The sequence below is a fragment of the Equus asinus genome, chromosome 22 (assembly GCF_041296235.1).
Source record: "Equus asinus isolate D_3611 breed Donkey chromosome 22, EquAss-T2T_v2, whole genome shotgun sequence".
Lineage (NCBI taxonomy): Eukaryota > Metazoa > Chordata > Mammalia > Perissodactyla > Equidae > Equus > Equus asinus.
The window spans coordinates 52,928,060-52,947,878 of NC_091811.1; the positions used below are offsets into that span (position 1 = coordinate 52,928,060).

The window sequence follows — 19,819 nt, forward strand, 5'->3', positions numbered from 1 at the left end:
CTCCCCAGTACATAATTGTATATTCTAGTTGTAGGTCCTTCTGGCTGTACCATGTGGGACACCGCCTCAGCATGGCCTGATGAACAGTGCCATGTCCGCCCCCAGGATCCGAACCTGTGAAACCCTGGGCAGCCAAACTGGAGTGTGCGAACTTAACCACTCAGCCACAGGGCTGGCCCTCTCACTTTCTGCCTTTGATCATATTTAGACTCCCCCTTTCCTGTAGCCCCAAGATTAGGCTCCTCTCTTCCTAAGCTAGGGACTTGGGATTGGGGTAGAGTGGGGTGTGGTGGCTCATTGGGGGTGCTAGGTTGGGCTCAGCACTGTAGAAGTTACATTATATATCCTGAGGCAGTGTGGTGTAATGGAAAGAACCTGTGCTTTCAAGTTAGACTTAACTAGGTCTGACTCCCAGGCCTGCCATTTACTAGTGATGGGTCTTAGGCCAGTCACAAACTTGCTGAGCTTCAGCTGGCTCATCTATAGAAATGGGGACACCACCTACTTGGGAAAAGCCTCTCAAAGATTAACAAACCAATGTACGTGAGTGCATAGCTTTGCACTGGCACACAGAGGGCAGGCAGGAACCATGAGTGACTCTTTACCTTCATCTACTTGGGTTCAACCTAAAAATACTTGAGCCATGACAGAGCTGGCCATGAACCATAACCCCTGACCCCATCTTTTTTTTTTTTTGAGGAAGATTAGCCCCGAGCTAACTGCTGCCAATCCTCCTCTTTTTTCTGAGGAAGACTGGCCCTGAGCTAACATCTGTGCCCATCTTCCTCTACTTTATATGTAGGATGCCTACCACAGCATGGTGTACCAATCAGTGCTATGTCCGTACCCGGGATCTGAACCGGCGAACCCCAGGCTGTCGAAGAGGAACATGTGCACTTAACCACTGCGCCACCTGGCCAGCCCCCGACCCCATCTTTATATTAGCCAGAACCAGCCATCACCAAATATTATTTAAATCCCAAGAACCCTGCTTGTGCCAAGCCCACACTCTCCATACTTTCTACATCCTCCTGACCCGCCCCATGGTATCTCAGGCAGAAGATGCAGAAAATAAGGAGGGGGCAGTTGTATCCTCAGGTTCTTGATTCTGAGCTTTCTGGGCAGCAGGCTCACCTGAGTCAATTCCCATTCCTCGTCCTTGGGGACTTGGCTATTTTTGCCAGTGAAGTGACAGCTCCTAAGGCCCAGAGTGCCAGCACTGGCATGTAGACACAGCTGCTTTGCGATGTTGTGGCGAAGGTCCCTCTGGGTTGTGTACTCAAAGTACTAGAAGTTAAGACAAGAAGAAGTCCTGAAGGGCAGGCAGAGAGTTTGCCCACCACCTTCCAAAGCCAACTGCCCAAAGATGCCAAACAGAGATGGCCTCGTAGGGAGGAAAGCAAGCGAGTGCCAAGACTTTAGCAATTCATGTGCTACCTTCAGATTTTTACTAGATCTGGGCTCTACTGGAAAAATACTCAATATTTTTTCTTTACTTTTATCTTTCTTTTTTTTTTGAGGAAGACTAGCCCTGAGCTAACATCTGCTGCCAATCCTCCTCTTTTTGCTGAGGAAGACTGGCCCTGAGCTAACATCCATGCCCATCTTCCTCTACTTTATATGTAGGACACCTACCACAGCATGGCTTCCCAAGCGGTGCCATGTCCACACCCGGGATCTGAACCAGCGAACCCTGGGCCACCGAAGTGGAACGTGCGCATTTGACCACTGCACCACCAGGCTGGCCCAGATATTTTTTTCTTTAAATTAATTAAAAAGGTAACTTAGCCTCATCTTAAGCATTACCTGTGAAAACAAGTGTTTGATATGCCAGTTCTTTGTCTGATAATAAATTAGTATTAAAATAAAAAATGTTCACCAATGTACCACCTACAATCATTTTGCAGGCCAATGGTACAGGAAATTGCTTTTGAATGACTCTGTCTTCATTTGCACATGCTGAGCTGGGGCATTGTAGGGCCTGGAGTAACTGTGGGAAGTCAGTAGGTGGTCGTTTTGGGGTCATGATTCTGTCATAGGATCAGAGTGGTAGCTTCTGGGCACGGGAGGCATTGAAGATGGAAGTTGAGCGCAGCTGAGGGAAAGTGCTCAACAATTCTCTGCAGTCACCCTAAAACATCACTCAGCGGCTGGCATCCTCCAGCAAGCCTTCTCCAATCAACAGTCTTCCCCTCGCACCCTACCTCAAGCCCCCAGCACTGATGCCCAGTGCTCTCTGGATGTCCTTAAGTCGTACTTCAGACCTTGTCTGTTTCATGCAGTTCCCCTCACACCGGGCACTTTCTGAGGGCAGGGATGGTACCTCCCCGACTCTAGTCCTCAGGAAAGGACTATTTTGGGCCCGTGAAGAGAGGAGCTGCCCTGGAGACAGGCTTCTCTCTTGCCTGTCCTGGTACAGTGGGGCTGTATACCTGGTACAGTGGGGTTGTATACCTGGTTGCCGCCAAGGCCGTGGCAGGTGTACATGATGAGGGGCTTCCCTCCATGGTTGTTCTCACCCACATCCAGGCAGTGATCAATGCCAAGGTTCTTGATCTGCAGAATGGTGAGCAGAGAGGGGAACCAGGATAGCACAGTCAGTTTTTTGGTTTGTGGTGTGGGGCCCAACTGGAATAAATTTGCATGGCTGGACTTTCCCTCTGTGATTTTCTCCCCTCTGCTCATCCTTTCTCCTCATCAACCCTGATGCCTGGAGTTAACAGCAAAGTGAGGTTCAGAGCCTGGAGGCCGAGCAAGGGCAGGATGGGCACCCTCCCCGGTGGCCAGGTCCCTGGGAGAAGCTCTCAGCACTAGAGAATTTCCTTATGAGCAATGGCTCTCAAAGGCATCAGCATCACCAGGGGACTTGCTAGAAATGCAGATTTTCAGGCCCCAACGCAGTCCTACTGAATTAGCAGTCAGTGGGTTTTTTGGGTTTTTTTGAGAAAGATTAGCCCTGAGCTAACATCCGCTGCCAATCCCCCTCTTTTTGCTGAGGAAGGCTGGCCCTGAGCTGACATCCATGCCCATCTTCCTCTACTTTATACATGGGACGCCTGCCACAGCATGGCTTGCCAAGCAGCACAATGTCCACACCCGGGATCTGAAACAGCGAACCCCAGGCCGCTGAAGCAGAATGTGTGCACTTAACAGCTGCGCCACTGGGCCCCCCGCAGTCTGTTTTTAACACGCCTCCTAGTGATTCTGATGCAGGCGAATGTTTGAGAACCACTGCTTATGGGTTGTTTTTCTCTTACAAGGTTTTTTGCTATCTCTAGAAGCCCCAAAGTGGCCTCTCGGTCCTCCTTCTAAATAAAGGAGCATGAAGAGTAAAGGTCAATTCTTGTGTGTCATCCATCTGTGGGGTAAGTGGTCCTGCATTTCTCCAGGGGGTTCTGTGATGACAGGTAGGCACGCTGGTACTCAAGACTCACGGCTCCATAGAAGGTGGGCTTCAGGTCAGGGACAAACATCTCTGGGTAGATGTTTTGCAGGAACCAGGAGAAGTTGTGACAGTGTAGTCGTTCCCTCAGCTGCAGTCGCTCCGAAATGTCACCAAAGGATTTCTGTCAACCAAGCCACCCCTAAGGTCAGTTCCATCCAGTCTGACCTTCTTGTCCAGGTTGAAGTAGCCCAGAGTTCCTGGGGCCACTTCTCCCAGGCTGGGTCTCATGCTCATTCCCGCTCAGGACCTGTTGGGGCTACCAGCTCAGCCTCACTCCAATCCCAGACCCCCTGCCTTTGCTTTGCGACTCCCACCCACCGCCCCCTTACCCCTCATTTCCTGTGACTTCCCAGTCAGTTTTCTCCCAGTCCCCGACTCTGAGCCTCACAGAGCAAAGAACCTGCTGTAAGAGGTTCATCCTCCAAATGTCTTTTGCCTCCCCTCCTAAAAGATGCCGGGGCTCTCCACGCAGGGACAACAAAGGGGCCCCTCCTCATTGCCTAGCCTTCAAAATCTCGCCTCCCTGGGTTCTCACTCACAGGCTCTGAGGGGTAAAGGGAGGCACCAGATGGCAGAGATGGGTGGACCTTCTCCCATCAAGCCCCTGACCAGGGTCTGGGCTTCTGCACGTCTCTTCACCCAAACCTCCCCTGAGCACCACTTCCTCTCACCTCTTGGGCCATCTTTGCTGCCTGCATATTTCTCCGGTAGAAAATCTCCTTGTAGCCATCCATCCAGACCTCAGCCAGGCGCACTTGGTTGCGAGCAATGACACTGATGCCCTTGGGGAAGGTGTGGGGGCTCTTGGTACGGAACACGTGGCCTACCACAGAGCAGGGGATGATCTCCAGCTGGCCTCCACACTGCCACACCTGCCATAAGAGGATACAGGATGTGGCCTTCAGGGGGTGGGTGGGACAATCTCCCCTCAAGCAGCACTGTTCTAATCCCAGTGTACCGGACACTAGGTCCAAGGACCCAGGGCAGTGCTGCTCTCTCTCCCTGGAAAAAAGGACACTGACCAGGCTTCTTGCTAGGCCATGACTGCACAATCCCTGGCTCTCTGATCTGGGTTCTCTCTGATTAAAGCAAATGGAAATTTGCAGGGTTCTGAGGGTTGCTAAGGCCCGCTTTAGGGAAATGAGGGTGGCTAATTTTGTGTCCGTATACCTATTCTGAGCTCTGGTCACTTGGCTTTTTGACCTGGAAATGTGATTTTATCAGCTCAGAAGGTGTTACTGGAAACTCAAGCTCCCCCAAATCAAGAGATTTGTGACCTGATCAGAGCCTCAGTGCATTAATTATAGCAAGGATAGTCAACGGCCAGGTGGCCTGTGGCAGTCACCCGAGCCTTTAGCACAACAGCTTCCAGGAGAGGGACTGAACAGAAGTCAGAGCCTCACGGATGAGCCTAGAATCAGAACCCTGGGAGTTCGGGTGACTGAGGTGGTGACCCTTGTCTATGCCAGGGGGCTGGGTGAGGGTAACCCTCCCACCTGTGTCTTCTCTTTTCTAGGTTTTAGATTGGGAGGCATGCTGTTATTGATTTTAGTATGGCAGCCACAGAAATACACACTCATAGTCACAGTAACAGCAGGTGTCAGTGATGTGCTTAGTATGTGCCAGGCACGGTGAGTGGCTCACTTCATGAACGAGCTCATTGACTTACTGTCACTTCTCTACTGGCATGGCGATTTGGATAGATTTCATGCAGAGGCAGTCCCTTCTGCCTAACCTAATCCTGATTTGCCTAATTTCTGGAACCCCTCCGCGTTCTGGGGGCCACCGTCTTCTCCCACAGTTATGAGGGGCCTGCTCAGCACGGAGGAAGACGACTCCCAAGGCTACCAGGGCGTGTGTCCTCTGACCCGGAAAAGGGAGCCTGATTTTTCCAGAAAAAGGACAGTGATGGCTTACTGACCTGTTCCACCTTCACCCTAACCCTTTTCCCACAGACTTCATGAAAGATATCCTCACATGTCCAGTCCCTAGCACCCATATTGTCCCTTCCCTCTGAGGAGTTGTGTCCAGTCATTTGTTCCAAGTTGTCTAATCTGATTCCCACAGCCGGACCGCCATGGACAGGGAGGGCAGCAGAGTGAAGGCAGAGCCATGACAGGAAACAACCACCCTTTTAAGTTCGGCTCCAGATGAGCTATCCCTGAGGCTGCCGCTGCCTCAGAGACAGGACCTCAGGCTGTCCCCTGGGACGCTGTGGTTCCCCCGCGAAGCCCTCCTCACTCTCACCCGGAAGGACATTTCCACGTTCTCCCCTCCCCAGATCTCCATCTGATTATCATAGGTACCGATGTGCTCAAAGTAGGACTTGGAGATGGAGAAGAGGCCACCAGCAAACGTCGGGGATCTGGAGAGACAGACGGAGAAGCATGTGCATCTTCTGGGGGGAAGAGGAGCAGGAGCCTGGCGGGGAGGGCTGTGGACTCACTGCTGATGCCTCCTGACCTCCCTCCCTCTTCCTCGCCTCTTTCCTGGGATATGCAACCCCTATCCCATAACTTAGCCATTTAGCACATGTTCACTGAGCTTTTATGATGTCCTCTTCACCTTCTAGGACCAGGTCAAGGGGAGCTGTAATCATCATTACTCTCTTCTAAAAGGCACTCATTCATTCAACTGAGAGTGTATTAAACACAGGCCACCAGGGCCTGAGCTACACGTTAGGCAGGCAGAGCTAAGAAAGACAGATCCCATTCTCTGAGAGTCACTTTAGTAGCAGAGGGCAAAGCTACCACAGTTTGCTTTTCGGCAGCAAAGTTCCTGGAGCATAGTAGATACTCAGTTAACAGAAACTGTGTCAAATTGTTTTTGGAGATAGGATTCAACCAAGAATGAATGAATATTATGAGCTGGATAGACCCCATGCTGTTTCAGGGTCCCTGGCCCTTCAGGGACTACAAAGCCACAGTGTTAGTATGAGCCTAGCCCTGGTGCTAAATACTGCATGAGAAACCAGCTTGGGGGGAAAGTTACCAGCTGCTTTGAACAGAAGACACTGATAAGAGATACTCCTGGAAATAGAGGAGAAAGTGAGGTGAAATCAACCTCATCTTGGACTGCAGGGAGCATTTGGAGGTTAGAACAAGACTCTGGCTTTCAAATGCAGGGAGGCACAGACCTGTGTTAAGATAAATTGACAAAAACATCTCATTCCTAGAATTTAGATACCAGGTTGCTCATAAGAGGGGCTGGGCTAAGGGTGAGGGTACTCAAATAGATCCGGGGAAGCATATGCAAGGTGGAAGGCGGGGTGGGGCCGGGGGCGAAGGGGGCAGGAATACCTACATAATCATTAGCTGTTGGCGGCTGTGCCTGGCCAGCCTGGCTTGCACGGGGCTTTGCTGCCCTCAGTGGGTGGCTCCATGTGGTACAACCAAGCAGAAAAAAAGAGACTGAAACTTCCTCTGTAAGCCCAGAAGGAACAAAGTGCTTTACACACAGCAGAGGCTCTGATCTGACCCTGACGTGACTCTGTGGTGGCTCCTGCAGCCGCTTTCTGGAAGGAATTTCAGTTGGGAAACCTCATGCTCAGGCAGGCTTTCTGTCACTGGTTCTGGCCCCTCTCGCAGGGGTTCTAAGCCAGCCCGAGTAAGGCTTGGAAAGGCTCACAGTCCTGGGACTCCAGATGAGTACTTTGGAGCTAAGTGGCTTCTTCTTGAGGGTCTCCTGGAACTGCGGCTGTCTCTTGGCTTTGTGGTCTCTCCGACCGAAAAGCCACTGACAAACTACTTCTGAGGATAAACCCTACATGGGGAACTTCACTGCAGACCCACAACCAACAGGCAACACCTGTTTTTCCTGGCCTACTTCCTAGGGTCGCCTGGGTCCTTTACAGGTTTCCTCCACTATCTAAAATAGAGGGTTCCTACGAAACTTTTGTAAGCCAAAATGGCAGAAAGCGAAAAAGCAATTACCGTTAATTTGCATGGGAAAAAATTTTGAGCATTCCCAGACCCAAAAAATAACCTAGCGAAAAAAATCGAGATAAAGCACAGATGCTCACAGACACAGTTCAGAACTACGGGAGGTTGATGCTGAGACGCGGTGTAGCTCCCGGGGAAGGAGCCTGCTGGCGCCACCCTTGCTGCTTGGGGTGCGCACTGCGTCCATAACGCTGAACGCTATTCCCGCTTTTCGCTCTTTTTTGTAAAAACAAAAATCCTCTTTGATTTCTTTCAAAAGTCGAATGTAGGTCTTTCATAAAAGCAAAGAGGCGTGAAGCGAACTTTTGGATAGCACGGGAGACTTGTACCTCGCCTCTGAGCCTCCTCCGAGCTTTGAGAGTGGAGGATGGGAGGGTGCTGCCCGCAGGCCCCCCGGGGGGATGTAGGCCACCAGGGCACTGGGACCAGGCAGCAAATTCAGTCCTCAAACACTGGAGCTTTGTCTTCCAGTCGTCTGGTCTCTGGACATCGGAGATGGGGACGTCAGTGATGGGTGGGGGCCAGGTGCCCTGCCCCTGACTGTGCCACTGTGTGCCTGCCTCCCATCTTGGGGGAGGGGGTCTTTGCTGCTGTACACACCAAACAAAAGACATCTATGAAACATCAGAGACCAAATAGGGAGTTCCAACTTCTTTTCTCTCTCCTGTCTTCTCTCTCCCCTTCTTTCCCCTTCTATTGCTATTCTCCTCCTCCTAACAGAGGCAAAGCAGCTGGCCGTCAGGATCCCTGGGATTCCTTCCTGTGGCACCCATCTGAGCCCTCCCGACTGAGGCCCTGGGCAGCATTTCTTAGGATTTGGGCCTGTGGAGGGGAGGAACTCCAACCCTCTCCTCCGTTCAAGCCTTTCCTCTTGCCTCTGCTCACTGTATCCCCAACCTCTGCTTCCCTCCATCCCTGATACAGACTCAGTTGATCCTTAAGTTTTCTGGCCAGTATAGGAGAACAGTGGCACCACAGGATACCCTAAAAGTCACTCTCCAACTCAGTTTGGCTGAGACATCTGTTAAAACAAACCTGTGTCTCTAACAACACCAACAGGTAATCTGGGAGAGGGAAGGACAGGGTGGGTGCATCAGGGGAAGCCAAACCCCGTTGGCTTTAAACAATGGATAAGCTTTCAAGTAGCCCCTCTACAGCCCAGGGGTTGGCCAACTACAACCTGTGGGCCAAAGCTGGCCTGGCCCTATTAGGCTCTGAGCAAAGAGTGGTTTCTACATTTTAAAAAAACAAAACAAGGAATAATATGCAACAGACTGTATGTAGCTGGCAAAACCTAAAATATTTACTATCTGGCCCTTTACCAAAAAAGTTCAGGGCAACTGCAACAAACTGCAAACTGAAGAACTCTTATCTATTTTCTTTCTTTTTTTTTTTTTTTTTTGCTGAGGAAGATTAGCCCTGAGCTAACATCTGTGCCAATCTTCCTCCACTTAATATGTGGGTTGCCACTACAGTATGACTAACGAATGGTGTAGGTCTGTGCCCGAGACCTGAACCTGTGAACCTGGGCTGCTGAAGTGGAGCACACTGAACTTAACCACTACGCCATGGGGCTGGCCCTCTATTTTCTTTTAATATTTTCTCAGTCTTTTTGAAGCTAGTGACCTGGGAGCACAGACCACCCCCTCTTATTACAATGGCTTTTCAACAACGGCCTCTACCCACCATCTCTCAGTGCCTCTGCAAGCGCCAGTCCCCTCCTCCTCTGTGTAGGGAGGAATAAATGGGATAAAGTATGGAAAGCCCTTAGTCTGGTGCCCAGCACACAGTTAGTGGTGAACGAGAGCAAGCTGTTACGGCGCGAGGCAGTATAGTGCCGTGGTTAGGAGCACGGGCTTTGGGTCTGACTGGCTGGGATGGGCATCCTTGTTCCACTTGCTAGCTGCATAATCCAAGGCCAATTCTTCATCCCTAGGAGCCTCCGTGTCCTCACCTGTGAAACAGGCTAATCGCAGTACCTACCTCATGGGGGATGAGGATTAAATAAATTGTCAAGTGTTTCATAGAGCACCTAATAAATGTTGACCTGAGATGGGCCAGGTCCCTGGAACTGGGTGGGCCTGGGGCCACGGAGGCCAGGTTAGGGGCTAACCAGGCTCTGCTCCTTACTTGATGGGGTAGGTCTCATCCTTGCGCCTCTGCTTCTCATGTGGAGGCAGAGCCTCCCAGCCGAAGCTCAGGCTCCAGTCAAAGTTGCCACGGCTGTGGACTCTGCCCCTTTGGACCGGCTTGGAGAACTCGAAAGTGTTAAGGTCGATGGTGACGATGTCTGGGCTCACCACCGCTGTCTCGTCCTCGGCGATGCGAGCCAGAAGGGGCTCCAACCAGCCATGGAAGCACTCACCTGCAGGCCGGGGCCAGGAGACAGCAGTCAGGGTCCAGCACACAGCTGAGCCCGTGGCCCCATGCCAGCGGGGAGATCCAGGAGGACAGGAGAACCCTCCAGCCACTCCCTAGTTACAGGCAGAGAACCACAGGCAAGCTCCTAGCTGCAGAGAGCACAGAGAGATCTCCTGAGACCCTCCTACCTCCCCCACCCGCACCACCAAACGGTGGCGGCAGCCTTGGAGGGGGAGAATGGAGCTCTCGGGGGAGTAACATGGTCAACTCAAATGATCCAAAAGCACAGGGAAGGCCCTGGATGGGTGTCTCCCGCCCATTCTCTGGATCGGGCCTCCCCACCCCATTGCAGATTTCTGAAGGGGGTGACCCTCCGCCAGGGGTATCTGCACCTCCAGCTTCAGCTCCAGTTGTAGGCTAATAGTCCCTTTCATTTGTCCTGCCCTTTGAGATGTTCAATGAACTGCATACATTACTTTATTTGGCACTCTGAGTAATACTTCTGTTGGTGAGTAAGGTTGGTATCCTTATTCTCTCTTTACAAATGAGGAAACTGAGGCTCAGTTAGTGTCAGAGCCAGATCGAAAAACCAGGTCTTCTGACTCTGAGTCTACAGCTTTCCCCAATAGATATTACCACTTTTTTTTTTTAAAGATTTTATTTTTTCTCCCCAAAGCCCCCCGGTACATAGTTGTATATTCTTCGTTGTGGGTGCTTCTAGTTGTGGCATGTGGGATGCTGCCTCAGCATGGTTTGATGAGCAGTGTCATGTCCGCGCCCAGGATTCAAACCAATGAAATACTGGGCCGCCTGCAGCGGAGCACGCGAACTTAACCACTCGGCCATGGGGCCAGCCCCAGATATTACCACTTTTAGGGAATGGTCTTTATTCCCGACACCAGTGGGGAGGTGTTTTGGTTTGGGGCAAGTGGGAGGCCTTGCTGGCTCCATGTGGCCCTACAGGAAAGCTCTACGCAAACCAGTTCTCAGTGGTGACAGGAGGCCTCTCCGAGGCACTGGGCTCAGAATGAGGTCCAGATCTGGGGAGGGAGGCCCAGAGGAGCGTCTGGGGCTCCAGAGCACACTCCCAGCAACTGTCAGTCGGGTCACCAACTGCTAGGGCTGTTGTGCCTCCTGAGGAGACTTCCTCGGGATTGGGGTGAGAAAGGGGTCAGAGGCTGGAGGAGTCCCAAGCCTCCTTCACTCCTGGGACAGAAGAGCAAGAAGTGATACCACAATCCCAGCCCTCCACTCTGCCAGAGAGCAGGGGACCAGACCCCATGCAGGCCTCCTGGTGCCAGGCCGGCACTCCTGTACTCACAGTGGGCGTCCAGGAAGGTGAGCACCTCTGCCTGTGCCACGCTGGCTCCCAGCAGTCGGGCAGTGATTAACCCCGTCCGCTCCTTCTGCCGCACCACCCTCACCACCTGCAGCTGCTTCACGTACTGCTCCAGTTGCTCCTTTAAGTATTCTGGAAGGGACAGTGTCATTGTTGCCAGCTCTGCGACTTTGTTGCAAACCTAATCCCTTGTGGGCAGTAAGCCGAAGCCGCTCTCCAGCCTCCAGCAGGCTGGATTTGAACCCTCCCCGTGTGCCTACTGCACTAACCAGTTCCAGAGAAGCTGAGGTGGGGAAGCGGGAGGAAGGAGGAAGCCCTGTGTGTGGGCAAGCGTGCCCTGCCCCCGAGGCCCACCCTGCCAGGACACCGGCTCTGCGGCGCCCATTCTGCGCCTGTTGACTCAGGCACCTTCTCTAAGGGCTGACACGGGACCTCAGAGTCGTGTTCCTTTGGTCTCAAATCAAGTATAAACTTCCAACAAAGGCTCTCAGATGCCTCTCTTGGTCTCTGCACCCTCCCAGTCCCCATCTCTCAGAGCCCTGATTCCGGCCTCCTCTCCTCTCCTTTCCACACCCGTGGTTGTGGCAGTCCTTTCTCAGTGTCCGACCCCCTGTCTCCAGGCTCTTCAGAGTAAGTTTGATAGGCAGAACACACACAAATGTTGACTTCCAGCTTGCTGGATCAGCAGCAAGAAATCTGACTCGAATCCTCTTCATTACCTCCTCTGCATGCGTAATTCTTTAAGATGAAAAGATGCCGGGCAGTTTTTTAATTAAATTTTAAAAACATGTCTCAAGAGCCTGCCCTGGGCCAGGCACAGTGGTGAGCCGGCCGCCCAGGGGGTGGGCGGTTGCCAGGCAGGTGATCAGGGACCTGACAGAGGTAGTAGGGGGCTGCGGGAGCCGCAGGAGGGGCAACTATCCGGAGTTTCGGGGGGGGCGATTTTGGGGGGAGGGTATGCTCTTCGAAGGGAGGGGGTGTCTCTACTGAGACCTCCAGCTCCTGCTGAGTTGGGGCTTACCACACGACCCCATTATTCAGGCTAAGTCCTCAGAGCATTAAAAATGGCTCTATTCCGCAACCATCCATCTTGAAACATACCCCCAACCTTACCTATGTTTTATTAACTGCTCTTGTGGTTTATCTGCGCCACCATCCTGTTCCCGACTGGGCAGAACGGAGTTGCCCGTAGTTTCAGAAGTGAAAGTGGAGGGCAGGGGTGACAGATGGGTGTGTCCTTTCTCTTTCGGGCTGTAGGATGAGCCAGGTGCTCAGGCCTTGTTCCAAGTGCAGTGTTCTACAAACTGTGGGGCCTGAAGTCAATTTTGTGGGAGTGTGATTGACCTCTCTCTCCCTCACACACACACACACACACACACTATGCCCAAAACCTGAGCACCTACTGTGTGCCAGTCATTGAACTAGGCACTTTCATGTTGACCTTCTTATTTAATCTCCTCTGTGAAGATTAAAACACTATGAAATAGGGAGTACTGTCCCCAATGTTTGAGTCAAAATTAGCCTCATTTGGCAGCCCTGCACTCGCTCAGCAAGCACGTGCTAACACTGCCTGGGGACCAGACACGACCCTGGGTGGGGAGGGGCCTGGGCTGAGTCCTGCCCCCAAGGAGCTCCTGACTCCGGATCCAACAGCAGCCCCAAGTGCTGGCTGTAACAGGACAGAGGGAGGAAGCCCAACCAGGAGCCTCTCGTCCTCGGTGTGGCTGATGTTTCCCCCGAGAACTCGCTTAGCCGTCCTCACAGGAAGTTCACGGTGGCAGAGATAACCCAGGGACAAACATCACAGGAAGTGGGTTTTGTGGTAAGAGACTGCGAAGCGCTGAGCCGTGAGCCTCAGGGGGGCCTGAGCTCCACAAAGCCCTTCTCCCATAACTTCCTGCCAGTCGAGGGTGGCTAGGCTGGACCTGGGGATTCTGAGCGTGGGCCTCAGGCCCCTCGAGGGGAGTGAGACAACTCCCGTGAGTTATGCCCCTCCTGACAGTCTCCTGTCACACCCCTGGACCCACTGGACACATGCCCCAGAGCTGAGTACAGCAGGGCCAAGTGTGGAGACACAGCCGAGCCCAATCATACTTTCTTACATCCCCCGGTCAGTAGTCTCCTAATTTAGGTTCAACACCCCACCACGCTGACCCAGCTTCATTCCTCATGACTGGCATCTACGGGGCTCCTATGACCTCAAACACACACACCTTACTCAGTCCCGTGGTTTGCAATGTCATCTATATGCAGAGGGCTGCGGGGTCTTTTTCCTGGCCTTGCCATCTTCCCTAGATGTCTAACGTGCCTGAAACAGAACTCTGGGTTTCCCTCCAACCTGCCCCCATGCTCCCCCATGTCAGTACTCGGCACCAGAACCCTTCCCGCTGCTCTAAGCTCAGTATCACGCTGGGTTCTCCCTTTCCTCACCCTCCACACTCAGTCCATCAGCAAGTACTGCCAGTTCCCTCTCGTCCCCATTGTCACCCCAGCAACAATGCCTCAGCTGGTCTCCTGGCCTCTACTCTACACCACTCTTCCCAATCTATTCTCGACAGAGCAGCCACAGTGAGCAGCAGAGTTAGCTCTTAAAACCATAAATCAGATCGTGTCACAACAGCGGTTTGAAATTGCACTTTAAAACAAATCCAAACAGTATGGTGGTTCCCCCAAAATTAAACAGAGAATTACCACATGAGCCAGCAATTCCACTTCTGGGTATGTACCCAAAAGAACTGAAAGCAGAAACTCGAACAAATATTTGTACACCCATGTTGACAGCAGCATCATTCACAATAGCCAAAAATTTGGAAACAACCCAAATGTCCACGGGTGGATGGATGGATAAACAAATGTGGTCTATACAATGAAATTTTCAGCCTTAAAACGGAAGGACATCCTGACATAGGCTACATCATGGATGAACCTGGAAGTCATTATGCTAAGTGAAAGAAGCCAGTCACAAAAGGACAAATACTGCATGATTCGCTTATGTAGGTACCTAGAGTAGTCAAATTCATAGAGACAGAACATAGAATGGTGGTTGCCAGAGGCTGGGGGAGGAAGGAATAGGGAATTAGTGTTTAACGGGTACAGAGTTTCAGTCTGGGAAGATGAAAGAGTTCTGTAGATGGAAGGTGGTGGTGACGGTTTCACAACAATGTGAACACATTTAATGCCACTGAATGGCACACTTAAAATGGTTATGATGGTAAATTTTGTTAGGTATATTTTACTACACACGCACACAAAAAAAACAAACACTGACCTTTGATTACAAAGGTCTTATGATTCAGCTCTGCTCACCTTTCTACACTCACTCTGTACCAGTGTTGTTTCTGCTTCTCAGCTCACTTCTCTTTAGCCACGCTGGCCTTATTTCTGCTCCATTAATATGCTAAGCCTCAGGGCCTTTGCACTGGCTGTTCCCATTGTGGGGAACACTCAGAGAAGCTTTTCCTGGCTACCCTGACTAAAGGAGCTGCCTAATGACTCGCCAGCCCATCACCTGCATTCTTTCTTCCCCTCTTATTTCTTCATAGTACTTATTATTATCTGAAATTATATAGTATTTTCTATCTTTCCCATTAAAAAAATAAGCTCCAAGAAGAAGAGACTTTGTCCAACTGGTTCACTGCTGTACTCCCAGGGCCTGGCACCTACTAGGTAACTAACAAATACTTATTAAGCAAATTAGTGAACTCCTGCCTTTGGTTACTCTTCTTTTGTGTACTGTCTCCCTCTTCTTTGGCTTTTGAAAAATCTAGAAAAGAAAACCAAAAATACTTTCTTGTCAGGAGGACTTCCTATCTAATTTTTCCTGTTTTCTTTGCTTTTATTCTACTTTTATGTCCATCCATACACTATCCAACCTCAGCTCTAACTGCAATGGGGCCATTTCTCTTGGTTAATCCCTTTGGAAGGATAAAAGCAGAAATAAACAAGTATAACACCTTTGAGAGTATTCTAGAATCCACCTGTCCAGACAGAACATTTGGACACTGGGTCATGTTTTCAAACCCAAATCAAGACCCCCTGTTGGCCACTTTCCATTTCCAGGTGTCAGGAGTAGACAGGCAGGTGAAATTGACATGTGAGACTAGATTTCTTTTTTTTTTGAGGAAGATTAGCCCTGAGCTAACATCTGTACCCATCTTCCTCTACTTTATATGTGGGACGCCTACCACAGCATGGCTTGCCAAGCGCTGCCATGTCTGCACCCGGGATCTGAACCAGCAAACCCCGGGCCGCCAAAGCGGAACGTGTGAACTTAACCGCTGCACCACCAGGCCAGCCCCAAAGAGAACAGAATTTTTTAATGGGGAAGAAAATATTGAAATGGAAACTTTCTCAGAAAATCCAGGACATAGAGTTACTATAGAGACCTTTTCCTATCTTATAAAACAAGTACAGAGGTGAGAGATGGAGGTGATGAAGCAAGCTTACTGGTTAGAATAGACTCTGGAAGTTGTAATTCAACTAAAATCGGACCCTTTGGACAATTCCTGACTTGCGTTACTGGTACCTCTTAGGATTTCTGGAGGCCACGAGAGGAACTGCCACTCACTTCAGGTCTGACCAGCTCTGACTTCCAAGGGGAGATGGCAGTGGGAGAAATCATGGGCTAACCCAGAGTGCTCCCCAAATATCTCCTCCCGAGTTCTCTGACGTCAGGGCTGCCCCTTCTCTCCTTTCCTTCGCCCGCTGGTTCCTCTACCTTCCTCCTACAGAACCTGCTCCCTGGCCAACCCCACCTGCCCCATCCTCCTCTCTCCGTGAGCACCTTGCTCATTGAGGGTCCTGTTCACTTCTTGACTCTTGGGGTCCTGGTATGTGCTTGATTTCCTCCCATCCATCTAGCAGATTCCCTTGGGAGTGAGGCCTAGATTCTCTCCTCAGCCTCCCGCAGAGGCAGCGCAGGGCTTTCAACAAGGGGATGACTTGTTTGGGGCACAGGAGACCGATGGGCCTGGGGGGCCAGTTTTCAGAAGCTTGTGGAACGTGCCAGACCAGAAGTGGACCCGGCTGCTGACCTGACCGGGCAGGACTGAAATCTGTGTCTGAGGTTGACTCTGAGGTGGGAAAGAAAAAGTTCCCCAGCCTGGCGCTGGGCCTCTTGCCCTGACCCCAGTATCAAACGCCCCTATACTTGTGGTCATAGAGCGTTGCCAGGCGCCTGGATAGGAGGACAGAGAGCACGGTCATTGCATTTCAGTGGAGACACAGCCCTCGTTTGTGTGTGTGTAATGAGAGCCAGTTAATCTGATCAAAGCGTCAAACGTGTGGGAAATTTTATCCCGCTGTGGACTGCAGGGATTTCTGACCATAGATGTGAGTTTCTCCCTTTTCCCCACTGAAGCGGACATTGCTGAAAGTACTTCAAGAGTCCGCAAGCCCTCAAGGTGGGGTTGTTTATCCTAGGGTCCACAAATTCCCTGGAATTGCACGCAAAAATGTGGGTGTGTGCACCCTGGTGTGGCAATTCGACACAATTCTAGGGAGAGCAGCATAGCTGTTAACAGATTCTCAAAGGAGGCCAGGACTGGAAAAATAAGAATGACCAGTTTAGGTTTTTCAGGCCCTGATTCCAAGATGCTGGGATTGGCCCTAAGAGAGAGTTCAGGGCAACAAGGGCGTGACAACCAGAAAGAAGCGAACACGTGTCCTTCGGAGGGGCTACGGGAGCTCCTGCAAGGATCACCTACTAGGTACAGGCTGCCGTGCCCTTTAGATGCTGCCTGTGCCAGCCTGGCACTTGTCACTTGTCTAGCCTGCTCAGAGGAGTAGCCCAACTGGGCACTTGTACCTTACGGACTCATAAAATCCTGGGTGACAAGTTGAAACCGTTTAGAACTTCCACCATATGTGAGTCAAGGGAAGAAGCTTCTGAGGGTTGGGTAGCACAGGTCTGGGGGGAGAAGGGTTACCAAGGAGCCCAGCGCGAAAGGAAGGGCAGCCACGCACTCCCTCCCATTCCATACAGCCACTCCTTCACTGCTAAGATTTCCTAGAGGCCACTCCCAGCCCCTCCCATCTCCGCCAGATTCTCTGCCCCTCCCTCCCAGAAGCCTAATCTCTGCGCTCCTGGTCTGCCAGACCCTTTCACTGCATCCTGACACTTGTTTGCCTTTGCTTTGGAAGTGCTGCTAGGTGTCTGACCGTCCTCCCTTGGGAAATGTGTGCTCCCTGCGGAAATGGACTGACAGTGCTCATACTCGGCTCCTCCTTCCGCCACCCTCCCCGGCCCTAGTCCTCACTGTCGCATCACCCCTCCCCCAGGGGGCAGCAGGGGAAGCTTAGGAGAGGAAGCAGCCCTCGATATGAGAGCGTGGGCACCGGAGAGCCCAGACATCACGCGCCCCCCGGGAGGAGGGCTCAGCCCCTGGAGACGCCCAGGCTAATGACGCATCGGTCCCACCGTCCCTTTTCTAGTTCTGGCCCCGCCATCCTCCTCTCAAGAGCTTGTAAGAACTTGGGGTCCTTTGCCTCTGTTCCTGACAATTACCCTTCCACGAAATTGCCATCCTTTTGAGACAAGGTCACTCTCCAGCTTAAGTACCTTCAACAACTCCTCATTTTTTTCTCCTAAATAACTACTTTTAGCATGGAATGGATTTCAATTTAACATTTTTTTAAGTGTTATTTCCTACAACAAACTGAAGCTTCGGCCACATCAACTTCTCTATTTTTCACAAACACCCCTCTATCTCTAGGATTCTGCTTATGCCACTCTCTCTTCCAAGAATGCCCGTCAACGCCTCTTCTCTCCCCAAACACTCATGCTTCAAGGCCCAGCTCCAATCTGACCTCCACTGTGGACTACCCCCGCCATGCCCCGCAGAAATACCCTCTCCTGACTACGTACTCCGGTACCACGTTTTTCCCATACAGAGAATAGAATGAAACGAATGCTTATGGAGCTCTTACTCGATGCTAAGTACTCTGTAGCACGTGAATTATTGCGTTTATCACCTGTCTCTGATCCTTTGTCCACCAGGTAAGGGAGTCAATTGTCTTCATTTTTAGAAGAGGAAACTGAGGGTCAGAGAGGCCAAGTGTCTTACTCAAGTTCACAGAGCTAGGAAGAGTCTGAGCTGGAATTTGAATTCCTGGGTGTTGGACTCTCAAGGCCACACCCTTTCATGTCCGTTAGGCGTGCAGTCAGTGTTGTAAGCCGCTATCTGACCTGTGAGGGTTGTCAGCCTTTTCAGCGCAAGATCTGTCTCATTTGTCATTTGTCATGGAATCTCTCCTGCCGGAGTCAGTGCCAGGCACAGAGTACTCAGTAGATGTTTGTGGAATTGCTTTGAAGGTAGATGTTTGGTGAGTAACTTCATTGGACTATTAACAACGATAGCACAAATGGCTTCTGAGGCGGATGGAATCTGCAAGAGCAGAAGTGTGGTCTAGCAGGTGGGACACAGAGGGAAGACCTGTTCCTACCCTCTGCCCAGACCACTCCCAGCATTTCTGACTCGGGGTTGGGCCTGGCAGCTCTAAGGGAGTCTCAGAAGCCAGAACTGCAAAGCTTCTGGAGCTCTTTGGGTGAAGTGGGAATGAGGTCCAGGCTCTAGGAACGTGGTCTGCCTGCCTCCTGTCCCCTACCTGTCTGCTCCCTGCTCCTGGCCTCTATGATGAGCTTGATGCCAGGACACAGGCAATGAAGGTGCCTACTCCCTCGAGACAATCTGTCCTCCTTCCCAGAGTACCAGGGTGACACCAGCCCCCTCCTCAGGGCCCCCGCCAACCTCACCATCAGTGCTGGCATCATCCACCAGAATGATCTCCCTCAGCAGGATGGCAGGGGTGGTGTGTAGGACGCTGTACACCGTCCGCAGCAGCGTGGACCAGGCCTCATTGTGGAACACGATGATGACGCTGGTGGTGGGCAGTGGGGGGCAGCGCCGGAACTTCTGGTCGACACATCTGGAAGGATGAAAGTGTAGATATAGCTCTCCAGGTCCCTGGGAGTTCCGGGGGTGGGGAGGGCTCTGTTCACAGATTCCCATGACCATCCAGCCTATATTCTCTGTTGTAGCTGAGAATAGCTGCTCCCTGGGACCGGCTTACGCTGTATTTGCCACCCACTCTGAGCCTCTGCACAGGTCCTAGCCAACCCAGTCCAAAGCTTGCCTCCCCCAGAGCTGGCTCGGTGCCCCTGCCGCACTGCTGAGGGCTCCCCACTGCTGCCCCCTCGCTTCTCTCATTTGCTGTAGGAGTTCCCGGGGCTGACTCTTTCCTCCTTGGTAATATGTGTACTGCATAAAGTGTAATTGGATCCAGAGGTCCCCAAGGGGTGAGTGATAAAGGGCAAATTTGACATCTGAGAAAAGTGACTACAATTTCCACACTCAGCAAGAGACAAGCGCTCCTCTCTGCACAATTTACAGTCCCTCTCTAACCCATTTCCTCATTAATTCCCTGCTATCTGACACTGCCATCACAAACAATCTTCTGTGACCTTTTCTCTATCCTCATCCACTCCAACCACTCTGTGCACCTGGCCACACTGCCACCCTCTTGACACTCTCTCGGGTGGGGGGGTGGGAATGTGCGAATACTGGACCTCAAGAGAGCATGCGGCCTAACCCCCTTTCTTTTTTTCTTTTCTTTTCTTTTCTTTTATTTTTTTGTGAGGAAGATTGGCCCTGAGCTAACATCTGTTGCCAATCTTCCTCTTTTTGCTTGAGGAAGATTGTCACTGAGCTAACATCTGTGCCAGTTTTCCTCTAT

At 51.5% G+C, this 19,819-nt stretch overlaps 1 protein-coding gene and 1 long non-coding RNA gene across 3 annotated transcripts in view; one reads left to right on the forward strand and one right to left on the reverse strand.

The window, feature by feature from the left end:
* Positions 1 to 3,356, forward strand: part of LOC139041650 (uncharacterized) — a 36,027-nt gene extending 32,671 nt beyond the window's left edge. Inside the window, exon 3 of one of the 2 annotated variants that reach the window (XR_011497183.1) lies at positions 3,261 to 3,356. This is a non-coding gene — a long non-coding RNA (uncharacterized lncRNA). Of the gene's footprint in view, positions 1 to 802; positions 940 to 3,260 lie in introns of those variants that run through there. The other variant, XR_011497184.1, reaches the window with a different exon arrangement.
* Positions 1 to 19,819, reverse strand: part of GALNT6 (polypeptide N-acetylgalactosaminyltransferase 6) — a 34,040-nt gene that overhangs the window by 1,605 nt on the left and 12,616 nt on the right. The window contains exons 4-11 of the mRNA XM_044755736.2: positions 18,840 to 19,012; positions 11,069 to 11,218; positions 9,517 to 9,751; positions 5,693 to 5,810; positions 4,117 to 4,317; positions 3,435 to 3,566; positions 2,455 to 2,556; positions 1,135 to 1,287 (exon numbers count right to left, since the gene is read on the reverse strand). Of these exons, the coding sequence (XP_044611671.1) occupies positions 1,135 to 1,287; positions 2,455 to 2,556; positions 3,435 to 3,566; positions 4,117 to 4,317; positions 5,693 to 5,810; positions 9,517 to 9,751; positions 11,069 to 11,218; positions 18,840 to 19,012 (1,264 nt within the window). The remainder of the gene's footprint in view (positions 1 to 1,134; positions 1,288 to 2,454; positions 2,557 to 3,434; positions 3,567 to 4,116; positions 4,318 to 5,692; positions 5,811 to 9,516; positions 9,752 to 11,068; positions 11,219 to 18,839; positions 19,013 to 19,819) is intronic.